General features: G+C 37.9%; 1 protein-coding gene across 1 annotated transcript; it reads left to right on the top strand.

The window, feature by feature from the left end:
- Window positions 1-9,472: 9,472 nt before the first annotated feature.
- Window positions 9,473-9,652, top strand: SMIM30 (small integral membrane protein 30; the record flags this gene model as incomplete). Its single annotated transcript, XM_079711753.1, has 1 exon — window positions 9,473-9,652. The coding sequence occupies one exon, from the start codon at window positions 9,473-9,475 to the stop codon at window positions 9,650-9,652; it is 180 nt and encodes a 59-aa protein (XP_079567879.1).
- Between the last annotated feature and the right edge of the window lie 7,517 nt (window positions 9,653-17,169).

Below are 17,169 nucleotides of genomic sequence, written 5' to 3'. Positions count from 1 at the left end.
CACTCATCCCTGGGCTCTCTGTTGTCTCTTGAGGTACCTTTAAAAGCCTGGTGACCAAAAGGTATGTTGAGTAATCTTACTAAGCATCCTACTAAAGCAGAGCACATGAAAGGGTTCTGTCTCCACTCTTATGCAGCACACCACATTCACTTTAATACGTCGTAGTGTTGACAGGCATGCTCACAAAAGCAGTGCTTCACTTTGACTGTCAGATTGAGTTCAGTGACTTATTTTGACTCTCTTGACAAATGAGAGCTTAAAATGCATTAAAGTGGGTCCAAATCACAATCAAATGAAACTGTGAAGAGCATTGTTTGGGACTTTTTCCTCAACTGAACCAGCTGCAATCATTTGTTAAAACATAATCTACTCCATTTTTTAAATAAAGAATTTTCCTTTGAATAGAAAATCTGGCAACCTCCTTGAGTAAAATTACTCTTCCAGAAAGTAAGATCTTTTTGTCATAATTTTTTATTCATGAAGATTTTAAATTCAAACAATACAACTTTTAAAATATCTACAAGCAAGTAACCTGTTGTCATAAAGGACTCAGGGGATAGATTTATAAACAATCAAAATATTACAGGCAAGAGTAAAGAAACTTTATTGTTGCTCTCCAGCTCACCATTTCATGGATGAAGAAATCATTCCATGACAGAAACTGGTGTTATACCATAAAGTTCTCTACCTGGACCATCTAAATTATTTAGCAAAAGAAACAGATTTAAAAACTAAAGTGACCAATCACTTACAATATGTCAACTGAAAATTCACAGTAAATATCTACATAAAATATCTACATAAAAGGTTCAGGTACTCATTTAAGTTCCCAAGATCGATCTAAACATTACCACTTCCAAGATATTTCTTACCTATAAAAACTCTACCCCAACACATTCTATCATGTCTAAATTGACTCTAGATAAAAAAACATTTTCAAAGAACAAGTTAAGATATCCAAAGAATAAATTCAGGATCTGAAAAATGAGTTGATTTTACTCAGAAAACGGCCAGATAGAAATTTTTTAAGTCTTTAGACTTAACAGAAATCACACTAAGACCAGTTGGGGCATGATTCACTCTCCTATGCTACCTGCATTTTCTATCTGGTATGTTTTTAATTTTATAAATTTCATGCTGTCTCCATGGTTACCAGTGCTTAATCATAATGAGCCCCTGGTCTATACACAGGAATTACTATTTCCTTATGAATTGCACATACTAAATTGTTAATAACCTCTCTATACTTTTGCAATGACTAGTTTAAGTTTTTCACTTCTAAGCAAAGATTTTCAAAAGGTTCTTTTAACTTTCTTTTCTTCCTTTCTGAATTTTGTATATTATATGGACTTCAGTGATTTCATGATAGTTGAGATTTGCCAACACATCACAATCTATGTTCTTTGATATATGATGCCTGTGCCCATCAGTAAGTGCTCTTCTGAGCCTCAGTCAAACATCCCTTAATTTTTAAAAAACATTTTTTGTATATACCTATTAAATCTAAGTCAAAATCAATTAACAAATTAGGTGAATACTGGTATTCATTCATTCACCAAACTAGGGCCTAGAGGGAAGTATATAAACACCAACAACTCTTCAGTGACTCACCACAGTTAGGCTTCCTAAGCAACACTAGAGCACCTTATTTCAAAGATAATTAAAATGCAGTTTGATACTGTGGACATTTTCCACATGAAACCATGTGGGCAATGATTAAGAGTCAGTCTTTGTCAGACTTCCTGGGTTCATAACCTGATTCTACCACTCACTTATGTGACCTCAGATAAATTACTTAACCATGCCTCAGTTTCCTCACCTGTAACAGGGGATAATAATAGCGTCTCCCTCACAGGATTATTTTAAGGAGTAAATGGATTTACATTTGTTAATGTGTGGAATAGTTCCTGACACATATTAGTCACTATTTAAGTGTTTATTAAATATAAATCAATCAATCAGTCCCAGCCCATGTATCATGAAACCATGTTTTCTAGGAAAATATTTTTTTCCCATAAGAAATATTTTTTCACCCTCCCGTGAGGCAAGATAATCCTCACTTTAAATTTCCTTGTGCAGCACTTAAATATTATCTGATCAGCTAGTCCCATATCGATGCGAGTTCTAGACACTGACCATATTGAGCATTTTATGTGTCACTTCATTTAATCTACAGTGGAAGTCCTACAAAAGATTGGTGATTTTCTCATTACAGATGAGAAAACTCAAGTTTAAAGAAGTTAGATAATTTGTACAAATTCACTGAGTTAGTAAGTGGCAGAGATGGGCCAACTGATGACATCTCCAAAGCCAATGTTTTTAATCAGTCCATTACCATGGATAAAGTACTGCATAAAAAGATAATTTCACAACTTTTCAAAACTATAAATTTGTCCCGTCCAGGTATTCTTAGCCTGCTCCTGGAAGCCCAGAAATGTTAAATTTGAATCTGTCAGTGCCTGTGGGTGTGGTTCCTCTGCTTCCTGGACACCATAGGCTCGTGTATGTGCAATTGACTCCCACAGATTACTGAGGTTCATCAGTGGAAATCAAGGTTGCATCGGCAACGGGCTCTAGATGGTGCTGGGAACCATGTCAAAAATGACCTTCTGCAGCTTGCCCATTCATGTCTGTAAGATACTGACACCAGAGTGTTTAGACTCAGCAGCAGCTGAATAGCTCTGGAAAGTGCAGCGTATCTCATCCTGTTAGCTTAGTTGGCTCTAATGTAACAGTCTCAGTGATGAATGTCCTATTACTGATGGGAAATACTGATTAACTCTGGGTTGGCCTTTTTTAATTGTGAAGCTCCAATAAAATGTCTCCACTCACTTGGCTTGGTTCACTTGCTAATGAGGAAGTCTGGGTTGTATGAACTTCCTGACACAAATCAGTCACTGCAAAATCTTGATGTCAGCCTATCATGCCTTCTCTGATGGATACCAGAAGCGCCTTCCTTCAGGGTCTACCAATGACTCACTTTTAACAGTTATAAAATAAGCAGAAGCCACTTCTTCATTCTTCTCAGAAACCACTTTTCAGTAAAAACTGACTTGTGAAATTTTGCCCTCCACCACTCAGATAAGTGTCTAAAGTAAGGTTCTTTGTCTCTGAGTATCATCGGCTACCAGTGATCTCTGTTTCAGTGAAGGACAGTGTAAGGTTAGGTTCTTCCGAACTGAAAGACTAAATTTTGGATCTGATAACACCAGACACTTAATGCCAAAAGAGGAACTATATAAAAGCCTGCAGAAGCATTCAGACAGCTTGGGCGGGGCAATGTCAGGGGAGATGGAATGTGGCACTGCTTCAGAAGATCTGTGGTTCATGTTGCTATCAGAGATGTTCACAGGCAGAACTTGTAGCTAGCAGATGCTTGGCACAGAAGAAGCTGCTCACCTCTCTAGTACTGCTAAGGAAATGATCATCTGTTTTAGAAGAGGGAACTACACATGTACAATATGGCAGTCATTGTCCTGGTCAGTGATCTGAACAAAACATCTAAATCTGAGTTATAGCTAAGAAATAACAGTTCATTAAGATGGTTTGCAAGCACGTCAGAAATCAAAAAGCAGCTTCAGGTCAAAGGAGTGGAGATCATTATATTCACTGTATCCCAGAAATTAATCCCTGCCTCTACATCACTTAATACTAGTAAACCCTGAGTTGACATTTCCAATTACAGTATACAATATAAACTAATGAAAACCAATTATATGACTCTTGACTTATACGTCAAAGACAAACTTTAAAAAGAAACAAACATGATTTTTGAAGCTATCTGGGAAAATAGAGTTCCTTCATCCATGAGTATAAGCAAATGAGTTCTAAGTAGGGGTTGTAAGAATAATGTTTATCCTCTTCAAACAGTGGACCTTACTGAAGCCAAGGAGGTAAGGTAAAAATCTTGGTACCGTGTTCAACACTGTGTACAGTGCCATCTCTCAGGGGTAATACAGAAGTATTTCCTTCTGTCCTGCAAGCTCTGCAATTAAGTATCCCATAACAATCTATCAAGAGTAATACATTCCTCTGAGCCTACAGTCTCAATTATTATAATTCCCTCTTAGCAAATCTTCTAATGCTGTCATTTCCTTTGCTGCAATTTATAGAAAAAGCAGTGCAGAGTTATAGACTAGCTGCTGTAATTAGAATTCAAAAGGAATTAAGAGTCTTTGTTTGCTGGGTTCTCTTGGGGTGGCCATAGAGTTCATTCCAGCTGAATGATTTCTTGGAGCTATTCACCCATATCTAGACCCTCTCAATCACATTTTCAAAACCCTTTGGACCTAATATGATGAATCAATGATGTGACAATAACTGAATGGATAATATATTTTAAACATAAACGTAACCACCAGTAGGTATGAAATAAATAGTAAAATCCCATCAAGGCAACAAAGGGACAGCTTTTGAGTACCAGGGGAGTGTTTTCCAGTCAGCTCCAAACCCAAAGCCTAGGAAGCCTAAAATGCCTCTGTATCCAGGGAGTTCCATAGACATTTTCTATTTACCATGTTTGTCTGCAGAAGAGCATATTCACAATGGAGAGAAGCCACATCCTGAAGACCCCATATATTTCATGGATTTGATCAACAGCAAATAGTAACAATAGTTAATATTTAATGAGGGCTTACTATATGCTAGCCACTAATTCTGGAAATTAACTCATTTAATCCTCATAATATACACATGAAGTAGGTACTATTATACCCCATTTTATAGATGGATAAGCTGAGTCTTAGAAAAGCTTACTAACTTGTCTATTGTCATACAGTCAGTAAGCAGCAGGGCCAGAATTCTAACCAACTGGTCTAACCCCAAAGACCCTAACTCTTAATCAGTAACCAGGGGAACAGATCTACAAATAAGAGGGAATTGATAAGTACTGCGCTCTGGTAACTTTTTGGTCACTTTAGAAACATTTCATTTAATCCTCACACAGCATATTTTATAAAAGGAAAGTAAGCTTCAGAGAGATTACTCAAATTCATAAAACTAGCAAGGGAAAAAGCTAATATTCCATATACTACATCAGAGCACCTCTCCACAGCTTAAAGACTAAGTGGCAGAGATAAAAGCAGAAATGTCACCTCAATTTGCATATCGGCGCTGTTATAAGAAAGTGACTGAGACGTCCCTGGTGGTACAGTGGTTAAGACTCCGCAATCCCAATGCAGGGGGCCTGGGTTTGATCCCTGGTCAGGGAACTAGATCCCAAGGACCACAACTAATACCTGGCACAGCCAAATGAATAAATAAATAATTCTTTAAAAAAAGAATAAAAAAGTGACCAGTGGAAACTGTCTGGCAAGGATGCTGATAGGACACAGAAGGAAATCTGTAGATAACAACAAAATCAGCATAACCAAGGAAGAAAGAATCTAAAACATTAGAGCACTGCCGTGTTGATGTTGGGGTGTGTGTGTGTGTGTACTGTTTCGTTCTGTTTTCAACTACTCCTTTTATTTTCTTCATGAAATCTTGAGTAGTTCTCAACTAGGGACAGTATCTCACCAAAGACTATCTGGCAATACATGAGGGCAGTTGATTGTCTTCACGATTAGGGGATTCTACTGGCATTTAGCAGGCATGGGTTAAAGATGCTAAATATCCTGCAATATTATGTCGGCACAACAAAGCACTGTCTCACCAAAAATGCCAATATTGCTCATCCAACATTAAAATGTACTTAAAGAAACCATTCAGGTATTGCTAAGAAAAAAATACACCATCCAGATGGACTTAATCAATATTTGCATGCCAAGTGGACAGAGGAAGTAAATAGGGACCATTATAGACAGGTTCCTGAACAAAGTAGTTCCTTTTTTAGGTACTACTGTGTCTTATACATACATATGTCTTATACATACATATTAATAGCCTTGCTATTAATATTATGGAGAAAATATGTAAGACCTAAATTTTGAATAAATATGTAAGACCTAATTTTTTTTTTTTTTTTTTTTTTTTTTTTTTGCGGTACGCAGGCCCCTCACCGCTGTGGCCTCTCCTGCTGTGGAGCACAGGCTCCGGACATGCAGGCCCAGCGGCCACGGCCCATGGGCCCAGCTGCTCCGCGGCATGCGGGATCCCCCCGGACCGGGGCACGAACCCGTGTCCCCTGCATCGGCAGGCGGACTCCCAACCACTGCAACTCCAGGGAAGCCCAAGACCTAAATTTTGAATAAATATGTAAGATCTAAATTTTGAATAAAGACTCAAAATAATCTCAGTCGAAATACCTTCATGGTTTAGCCTGAAAGCAGACTTCCTACTTATAAGGTAGTTTCTACTACGAACAGTGTAACAGTGACTAAACGTTAATCAACAAAATTTGATTCAATAAAAATTTGAATCAATAAAAACACAAAATTGGCATGCTTAAGAAACAGCAAAAAGATGAGTGTGATTGGAATGAGCATGAGTGAGTAGTAGGCTGATGTCAGAAAGGCAGGCAGAGGCCAGAATGTGTAGGGTGTTGTGAGTCTTGATAAGGAAAACAGACTTCTGCTTATTGTGATGGAACTGGAGAGCTTTAAGCAAGGAATAAATGATCTGATTTTTTTTTATTTTTGGATTTAATTTTATTTATTTTTTTATACTGCAGGTTATTAGTCATCCATTTTATACACATCAGTGTATACATGTTAATCCCAATCGCCCAATTCATCACACCACCACCCCACCACCCCGCCGCTTTGCCCCCTTGGTGTCTGATTTATTTTTAAATCACTAGTTAGGGTAGTAAGAAGAGAACACTGAGAACTAGAATACCATTCTACTTGGAAACTAGGGTTGTAATAAGGCAGACAAAAGCAAATATAGCAACACCTTTGTTAAATTGCCTGATTAGGGTAGATGCTGGTTAGGAAAAGTTAACCAATTTTATTTTGAAACTACATGGACCCAAAACATCTCTACACAAACTTCTGCCACTCTTTTTCAGATAGGCCAGGTCATCATGATCTCTTAACATAATAATTTAAAGGAAAAGCATTTTATCATCAGCAGACCTTCAAACTTAAAACTAATCCATTATCTTCAACACTGACACCCCTAGAAACAAGTCTGTAATAATACTAAATTTACCATGGTCTCTGCTGACTTCAGCAAACTGAATAAACATATAGGGAAAAATTAAATCCCCAAATTGTTCACACTAGAATGCAAAAGAGTATTTTAAAATAGCTGCTATTTCAAATATAACTGATTAGAAAGGTACAAAACCAGAAGTAGCTCAAGGCAAAGGAGTCAAAGACGGAACTTGTTAAAATAATCAAGTTTAGAGAAGCAGTGCTGACATTACTGTGTAATTTTCCATAGACTTCCAATTTGCAAGACACCTTGCTTTGGTTTATTTGGCACTGCTTTGTCTCTCAAGAAATCCTGTTGGCACATTTATTTATTCAAATAATTGTTATTAGCCAACATTTCTGAGCACCTGCTGTGTGTGTGTTAGAAGTTAGGAATATAAAGCTTTGCTGTCAGTCCAGAGAGATTAGTAAATTGTAAGGAAAAAGATGAACAACAATAAAAAAATTACATGCCAATTATGGGCACTGAACTGAAATATACCTGCTCTGTCTGAGAGTCCTAGGGGGACTTTCAGACAGGGCAAGTGACTTCACCCCTAACCCACATCATTAATAACTGATAATTTCCAGGGTACCAAATAAGTCCTCTAGTCAGTAAATGAGAGTTCAGAAGACTGGGTGATTAGAAAGGTTTAGTAAGGACTTCATAGATTAAATTAGACTTCAAGAAAGCCTTTCAGAAAGGTCTAAGACTTACATATGCAAATAATTTATCCTTATAACTTAAAAGTAATAATTTACAACTTTCCATAAATATTTGGGGATACATAGGGTGGGTATCATAAACACATGAGAAGAAATCTCTAAAGCGTACCATACACTGCACTCCTGAAGTAACAGGGAAACAGAACTCTTGAACCTGAATCAGAGGCCTTCTTATAGTGCTTAACCTGTTTTTCCTCAAACTGCCTGTTTTTCCCTACAGATGTTTTTGACATTTTCCAAAACGTCCTATTAAACATGTTTTCCCCCACTGCTTAAGAGTTAACAAATGTCATAAGGCACATTTGGAAGATGGTGTCAAGGGATTCCCTCCTTCAAAAATGTTAGAAGCCGCTAGTTTAAATGCATCTGAAACAGATGGCTCTGCTCGGGTGATTTCTTCTGGCTGCTGTGTCTGCATTTCAGTCAAAGAGAAGGACAAAACTTCTTGTGTCTTGAAACCCTGAACAGGGTGAAAAAAAAACACTTTCTGTCACTTTTTTGCCTTTTTGTGTGTGTGTCAGCTTCCGTACAACTACACTAAACTACTTCACCAGTGACAGGTTCGGCCACGTAAAGAAGCCCCGGGAGCTCGCTCCTCAGCGTCTCCGGTAGAGCGCGACCATCTCCCCGCAACCAGTTAAAGGGGAGCGCGCCGATGCATCCTGGGAGTTGTCGTCACCGGGGATTGTGGGAAGTGTAGTTTAGAGACTCCGCCCTGCTCGCCATTCCTGTAATGGCTGCTTCCTGAAAGGTAATGTACGAACTTGTCCCCGAAGGCTACTTAGATTGCCTAGAGTATTTGTAAAACAGGGGGCAGATTTGCACGTTGCCGGGCCAAAGCAGGGATTCTTTTTAAAGTCCTACTATCAAGTCCTCGAACGAACTTTTTTTTTGTTTTTTGGGGGGTTTTTTTAGCTTTTCCTTTATAGGCTAACTGACCAACTTTTAAATCTAGTTCCCCTGCTTGAACAAACTGTTGTCGTTAGTTATTACCCATTCTTCTCCCTTACGTATAACCTCCCCGCTCTGCACTGACTCTAGCTGCCGCTTTAAAATAATAATAATGTGCGATTTTTTAAATCCTGCTACGCCCCTCTGATAATAGGCGCTGTCACGTGGAACCTCTTAGCCTCAGCATCCTGAACTGATAGAATTAAACAAAAGCCGCTTTCTTTGGTAAGTCTTACTATTTCCCCCACGACTTCACAGAGTTATATGTGGTTTGACTTGGCCAGATTTGTTTGCATTTCCTGGATGGGAGAGACCCTAAGAAAATATAATTTTCATTCACTAGGATAGTTTCCAAGTTAGTATCTTGTGCCTCTTCTGTCTTTTCTTGTTCTATTGTTGATTCACACGGTGTTGGCGTTATAGAGTGGGGAAAATCTCTGGAGTAGGGGAATTATCATGAGAAGGGGCGATTAGCCTCAAATGACCATCTTTAAGTACCATTTACTTCCCTCAGTTTCTTCCACCATAAAATGAGGAGATGGGTCTGAATATAGTTTATAAAGTCTCTGATTTAAAAGGTTGTATGAACTGTTATTTGTCATGTATTCATACTGTCATTTGAAAAGGTAGGAATTTTTAATGGTTCCTTTTTGTTTCCATGTTTTAATTTCTAGGAACCTTCAGCCTTTAAGAACCAGTCACCTCAAGATCTCAACATCATGATCTCAGTTTCAACACAATTGTTCCTAGTCCTCTTTTCATTGCTTCTGGTGCTGCCTGTTGTTGAAGCAGTAGAAGCCGGAGATGCAATCGCTCTCTTGTTAGGTGTGGTTCTCAGCATTACAGGCATTTGTGCTTGTTTGGGGGTATATGCACGAAAGAGAAATGGACAGATGTGACTTTGAAGGGCCTCCTGAATCAAACCTTGCCCTGAAAACCTTTGTGCTATTGAGGTTCAGAACTGGGTTTTGGTGTCTGAAAGTTCTCAAGAAACAGTAAATAGGGGAGCTTCAGAGTGTTGGTTATTTCCCTATAAATAGGAACAAATTGATATATTATGTTAAATGGAAAACAAAACGTTTTCTTCACAACAAATAATGCACTGAAAAATGCCGTCTGTAATTTGCATTTGCTAGTTAGAAAGAAGGTCAAAGAAGTGAGATGGCTGAACTTTGCATAATATTTCATAGTTTCAGAATTCTCAATAAGAAGAAGAAAACTCTTGCCCAGAATCCTAGGAAATTGCCACTGTTTAGTTATAATCACTGCCTCCTGCATCACTGAGGAGTCTTTTCTCCATATTTTTAATGCATTTTTGTTTTGTTATCTCCCAAGTTAATATTGTATCTAGATATTAAATACAGTTGGTCAAAAATTAAAACTTATCTCTTTGTGGGGGAAAAAGTTTAGAAAATGTATTCAATGTATCTAACATTGAAATGGAGAAAAGATTTAATGTAAAAAAATACTTTATATTGACATTGAAATGGAGAAAAGATTTAATGTTTAACAAAAACAAAAGAATCTTTATAAACTGCTAACATCTCCATGGTGAGAAGTACTATATTAAATATAAACCCATTATGTAAGTTACTGTGTGGTGTTTATTTCAGACTGTTTTTATCTTTGTGTGAACTTTTTATAAAGTAAGTGGAGAAGAGTAGGATGCCTTACCTTAACTGATCACACTAGCTTGTAGAGATACAATCAGTGAAAAATGAGAAATGGGCAGCATCAAGGGAGGGGAGAGGCCACTGGTAGAGAATCCACAGATGCAGAAGGAAAATGTAATGGCCTATACTGATTTACACACAAGCCAGATGAGGCGTAATCTCCCTGACCTTGCTACTTAAGGTGTCCTCACACCAGCAGCATCACCTTAGGACTTGTTAGATTGGCAGAATCTCAGGTCCCACCCAGACCAATTGGATCAGAATCTGCTTTTAAGAACCCAGGATAATTTATATGCACATTCAAGTTTAAGAAGATTGCTCTAACTTGTTTGAGCCCAAGGATCACCCAAAGCACTTGATAAAAACTGTTAGATTCTCAGGTTCCTCTCCTGGTTGCACTGTAGTAATTGTAGGTTGGGGTCTGGAATTCTATATTTAACAAGGGTCTCCAGTGATTCCTTTGATTGTGTAGATGCAGCCCGCATAGAATTGTATGAGTAAATCAAACTACTATAGGGTCTTAATGAAAGCAGGTAGTCAATTTTTTCCCTAAAATAATGCATTATCCAATCTCTAGCTCTCCAGGTAACATTGAGAGCCTTAATTTTGATCAGAAAACAGGCAGCAGCAATCTAAAATCCTTAATGTGCATTTCTCCAGGTGTGAGCAGACCTGGATTTCATGAGGGATTTGGTAGAGGGTACAAAGAGTGAGGGACAGCCACACTGTAGACACAGAAACCACACGGATCTGTTTTTGTTGTACTTGTTTTTTCACCAAAAAAAACACTAACAGTTTTTTATTCTGATAAATTGGCTGTTATACATTGTGTAATCAATAGAAATTTTTAAAATTTTTATTGGAGTTTAGTTGATTTATAATAGAACTTTTTTACATGTTCTTTTTTTTGAAAGATGGAAAAAGGAATGCAGATTGCGGGACAGTTTGTCCTATCTCTTATAAAATACCAGCCTATTGGTACTGATGTAGAGAGGCTGCTCCTGCTTCCTTGTATGTCTGAACTTTTCGACTGGCATTGGGAGAAATCATACCTAAAGTACATTTTTTTAAAAAACAGGAAAGCCTGTTTTTGTTTTTACTGGAGGCTCAGGTAGCACATGACAGTTCATAAAATGGCTTCAGGGGTAGGGGAAATCTAAAGTACATTTTAAATCACGGTGCATTGGTTATTTAGTCACCTACAGGTACTATTTTTTAAATGTTCAAAATAAGACTACAGGCAAACATTCTTTGATAAACCTGTATTTCCACAAGTGCCTAGAAGAAATTAGAAAACTGCCATTTTCCTATTTTCTCCTTAAAAGTAGAGAATTATGAGGTGGCTTTCAGGAATTTTGATGTATATGATGGGGAATACCTTCTCTGTTTTTAGCTCTTTTCTATCTAGGTTGGATTATATAGTTTTGCTTGAAAAGAGCAGAAACTCTTAATGGTGGCTCTTAACGTTTTGGCGGCCACCAGCTCCTTTGAGACTCTGATGAAAGCCATGGTCCTTTCCCTAGAAAAATGCACATACATGCTGGCATTTTTTTAGATTAATTTCAGGGAGTTCACAGAACTGAAGCCCATCCAGAAATCCCAAATTACAAATTTCTGCCCTTTTATTTCCTTTTTTTGAGGTTCTTTCCAATTCTGAAATTCCTTGATTTGCTCTGAGGGATAATACCCGCTGTGGAGCAATTACAGGAAGAATGGGATTAGCAAATGTCCCCTGGGTGCCCAGCATAATTTGCAGATAACTAGTAAATGCTCTGTACATGTTAGCTTGGTTGAGTCTGGTTAAAAAGAAGATTAATAGCTGAAATCAACAAGGGAAGCACTGGTAACCAGCATGTTCCTCCAATGCCAAAAATCAGTGCATTTCCTGTCATTTCTCTCTGGCTGCTTTTAAGGTATTTTTTCTCTGTTCTTAGTTTTCAGAAAGTGATCTGTGGTATGTCTTGGCATAAATATCTTTGGGTTTATCCTGTTTGGGATTTGCTCAGCTTGAACCTACAGGTTTGTGTCTTTTTCCCAAATTAAGGTAATTTTCAGTCATTATTTTTTCAAATACTCTTTCAACCACATCTACTTCTTTCCTTCTGGGACTCCATCTGCCTTATCACTGCCAGACAGAGGTAAAAGTCCAGAAGAAACCTCATTACTGTTCCCTACGTGCCCTCCTCTGACCCTGCAGGTGGGGTGCCTTGTGGCTACTGGGTGGGAGTAGGAGTTCAGACTCCGCATGTGTTCTCCACTGGCCCATGGCCATGTCTAAGCACATTGGCATTTCTGGGTTGCCACCTTGTCCAGTACCTAGTCACAGATCTATGAGGCAAAAAGAAAATCTAGAGAATTCACCACCCTGTCTTCTGGTCCTGAGGTCCCTAGCCAGTCTGCCTTCTTTCTGCCTTTCAGAATCTTATGTTTGTTTTATAAATAATATCCAGGATTTTAGCTGTATTTAGTGGGAGAAATAGGAAAAAAGATGACTACTCCATCCTCCTGGAAGCACAAGTCTCCTCAGTTCGTATTTAAAAGAGTGGAGGGATTAAAGCACCAGGTAAATGATCGATTCAAGGAATTTTACTCACAGACCTTTGTCCTAGGATCGCTCACATCTACCCTCCCCTTTTCACCCATCCAATAATATATTGTTTATTCCTGTCTCTTACCCAATAAACTCAATCAAGAATGCAGGAGTGCAGATGAAGTTTAAAAAATGAACTGTATCCATATTTTGTCTCAGCATTGAGAGTGCAATGGCAGCTTTTTGAAAAACTATCAAATGTACCACCTGTGAAGGAGCCAGCCAGGCCCAGGAAATCTCAGAAGCTACACATCACATGAACCTTCACCCTCTTAGGCTTTCTAACCTCTGCAGAAGCTTGTCAAATGCCATTTCCAACCTTGAGTGTAGGAAAAGTGATATAGCTATATAGCCTGCAGCACATAATGAAGGGAGAATTCTCTGCATAGGAAACAAACCATCTCCCTCACAGAGATACATATCAGCCTCTTTGATGGTATCACAATAGTGATTAAGAGCCCAAGCTCTGGAATCCAATAGATCTAGATAGATAACCAGATTCTATCACTTAAAATGTGATCTTAGACAGGTCACTTAATCTCTTGTAAATTTCTGTCTCCCTATCTGTTAAATGGGGAAAATAATAGTACCTGCCTCATAGATGGGTGAGGAATAAATGAAATAATGACTGTGAAAGACTTGGCATGCTGGATGTTATTATAATTGGTATTTGAAGATATTTTCTAGACACAAAGGGGGAAAAACCTACTAGCATCAATTTTGTATTTATATATAAAGAAGACATCTTTAGAAAGTTATGTAAACAAATCCCTTATTAAACAGTTCATTTTAATTTTGACATTTTCTTTGAGTCTGTTTTCTTTATTATAGTTTTCCCCTCATCATTCTAGGCTTACAAATTGCTAAAACTCAAAGACATCTGTGAAGAAAAGAAAATTTGGCTTCCCTAAGTTTCCTCAAGCCTTTTCTGTACCTGAGTCTTCCGGGGAAAAGAAACAGGAAAGAAAGAAAATAATTGAATCTGTTTTAGTAATTCCTAACGTGCTCAACCATGGGTCTTTACTAAGTGAAATAATGAAAGCTTAGCAGCAACTGCCCAGGTCATTTAAGGAAATGCAAGGAATTTGCTTCTCTCTGTTCAGGAAAATAGAAGATCTGGTCCATATTCCACTAGGAAAAATACTCTTAACATATCTCATCTCATTAGAAGTCATAAAGATATAAGCACCATAAAATGTGTTTAATGTTTGTTTCCTACGTGGGGAATGTAGAGAAAGCCCTTATATTGACTTACGAACCCCAGACAGGATTTTTATTCTTAGGTGAGAATAGGTCCAAATCAATAAATATGTGTGCAGAATAGCATATTTAAGGTTTTTTTTCTAATTTTTAGTAACTTCATTTTTCTAAATCGCTTCTGTGATTAAGTAATATACACCAAACATCTAAATGCAAAAGGCAGACCAGAAAAATGACTGCTGTAAAACACTAAAACATGGTTTAATTTCTCACTGATTTGTAGTATCAGAGCTACAATACCCTTCTCACACATTATTTCCACTGAATCCACTATATATGGGTGATTAAAATTTTGAAAATATTAGTTAGCTCTTGATAATCTGAAATGAAATTACCAAATTTTATATACAAGAGGGTTAATTATTTTTAAACGGCTAATCATGAAGCACTTTGTTAAACATTGGGATTATAAACACCATATGTCTCAATATTAATCAAGATAATTATGCTCCAGATAAATGTGCATAAATCACTTAACAAAAGACTTTAGAAGCAGGCATGAGCACCAAGAACAGAAACTATACCATATTCTACTTCAGATGATTTGTCAGAACACTCTTTCATTTTGCCACAAAAATTACCATGGCATTGCGATACCTACATAAAACAATTTTATGGGCCCTGTGAGGACACGTGCACACTTTTACTTGTTTAATCAACACTTTTCAAGACATCATCAGTACAACTTAGAAAGAAATTAATCAACTACAAGGTGATTGACCTTGAGCCAATAATTTAACCTCCACAATTTTTTCATCTGTAGAATTGTCACTAATCTCTAAAAGACTTCCTAGTGATAAAAATGTGTGGCCCCATATAGTCTTCCTAATTTCGAAAATAACAAGGTCTAATGTGTTAAAAAATATTGTAATTACCCATTTTCATATGGCAGCATGAGGAGCTGATTTCCTCTTTGAACTCCTCAGTGAAAACTATAGTCTAGTCATTTAGTATATTTTTGGATTTCAATTTAGTGAAGCAGGGGCAGCTCATTTTCTGTACTGAATGAGTATGATTAGGGATTGTCTCAAGAAGGAAGAATAAAAACAAACCGTAGCCCTGCCACTCCCACTCACAGCAAACAGCCCACACACTAATTGAAATAAGCCTGGCAGGATCCAGGAACAAACAACCTTGAAGTTTCGTGTGCTCAGTCCTTTATGGCACTACTGGTGAGACTCAGCTAATAGACACTATCTTCCCAGTGGCCAAGACAGACACTTGAGAGGGTGTGTGGCACCTTCCTCTCCCTCACACTCCACATCCAGTCCATCTCTAAGTCCTGTGGAACCCACCTCCAAATTATGCCTAGGATCCACCCACTTCTCTCCATCCTCAAGGCTTCTACCCAAGTTCAGACCACCATCATGATGTGGATGAGATCCACAGCAGAACCCTAGCTTGTCTTCTGACCTCCCATCTTAACCCTCTGCAATCTTTTCTAAACACAACAACCATGGTGAACTTCTTAAAACACAAATCTGACCCTGTTACATACCAGCTCAAAATTTTTTGGCAGATTTCGTAGTTTTATGAAATCCTTAACAAACCTTAGCACTGTTCATCTACCCTTATTTCCTCCCCTACTTTTCCAGTCTCTTCTATTCCATGACCCTCAACCAATTTCACACTCTAGCTTTCAGCCACACTAAGCTATTGCCTTCCCAGAAAGCACCACGTGTGTTCCTTTCCTCTCTCTCTCATTCCCCCCACTCACCCTGCTCTCTTCATGTGCATGTTCCTTCCTCTGCCTGGCCTAGTTTTCCCAGTTTACCTGCCATATTCCTAAAATCTTAGGCTTGGACAGCACTTCTTTAGGACGTCTCCCCTGAGCCTTCCTCTCTGAACTACACAGGCTACAGTACGCTCACACAGCATTCTTTACATCTACCATCAGGCACATACCACCCTGTATTTGAATCTGTCTATTGTATCTCAACCAACCTCAACCCCATCTCAGGATTGTAAGTTCTATGAGGAAAGGGACTGAATCATTAATTCACTGCTGTATTCCTAGTTTCTAGCACAATGCCTGGCAAATAGAAATTGCTGCTCAATCTTTTTTAGAATGAATATATGATACAGAGTTAATGTAGCAAAGGGTCACCCCAGCCCAGGATACACAGTGGATCATGGCACCCTCTCACTGGGCCTGTGTGTGCCCTTAATGTCCTCAGTACAGTGCTACCAACCTTTCAGATTTTGCCCAGGACAGGTCTGAGATTTATTGCAAGACTTTAACATTTTCTTGAACATCTAAATTATAATTATAGAACATGATTTTAGTAAATTTTAAGATACAGTCTAGTTAGTTTATCTGAATGATTGCAAACACTGTTTATAATATCTTGCATTGTACACATGTTTAATGACTTGTTTAATTTAGTTTAGAAATGACCCACCATTTTGAAACACAAGATGTTTCCTGTTTATTTCTCATTCTCTTATTCCTACTCCAGCAACACCAAACTACCTGAATTACCAAAATCAAATGCCTTGCCATGCCTCCATGCTTATATTTCATTTCCTTTATAAATGTCATCTCCTCCATGAAGTCTTTCCCAAAAGGAGTTAATGATATCTAAACTCCAGAGTCCATAGCTCATTGTTTATACCTATAGTACTGCATTTCTTATAGTCTTTTTTTATGGTTATTTAGATACTTATTGTCCCTTTTGTACCACCAGCCCTACCAACCCCTCCCCTTCCCATCGACCCCTGCCCCTGTCACCTTTATCTTAAATTTCTTGAAATCAAGATTGTGTCTTTTTATCATTGTAAGTACTAACATACCTTGTCTATACTGTTAGAGGTTTCAGTAAATACTTGTTTATTTGTGCACTGAATTTATTTCCTAAATAATCTTGAAGAATTAACACAGCACTGAATAAAC

Source organism: Hyperoodon ampullatus, assembly GCF_949752795.1.
Source record: "Hyperoodon ampullatus genome assembly, chromosome: 9".
Lineage (NCBI taxonomy): Eukaryota > Metazoa > Chordata > Mammalia > Artiodactyla > Ziphiidae > Hyperoodon > Hyperoodon ampullatus.
The sequence above is the reverse complement of the archived record's forward strand: the minus strand, read 5'-3'. Positions and strand labels throughout refer to the sequence as shown.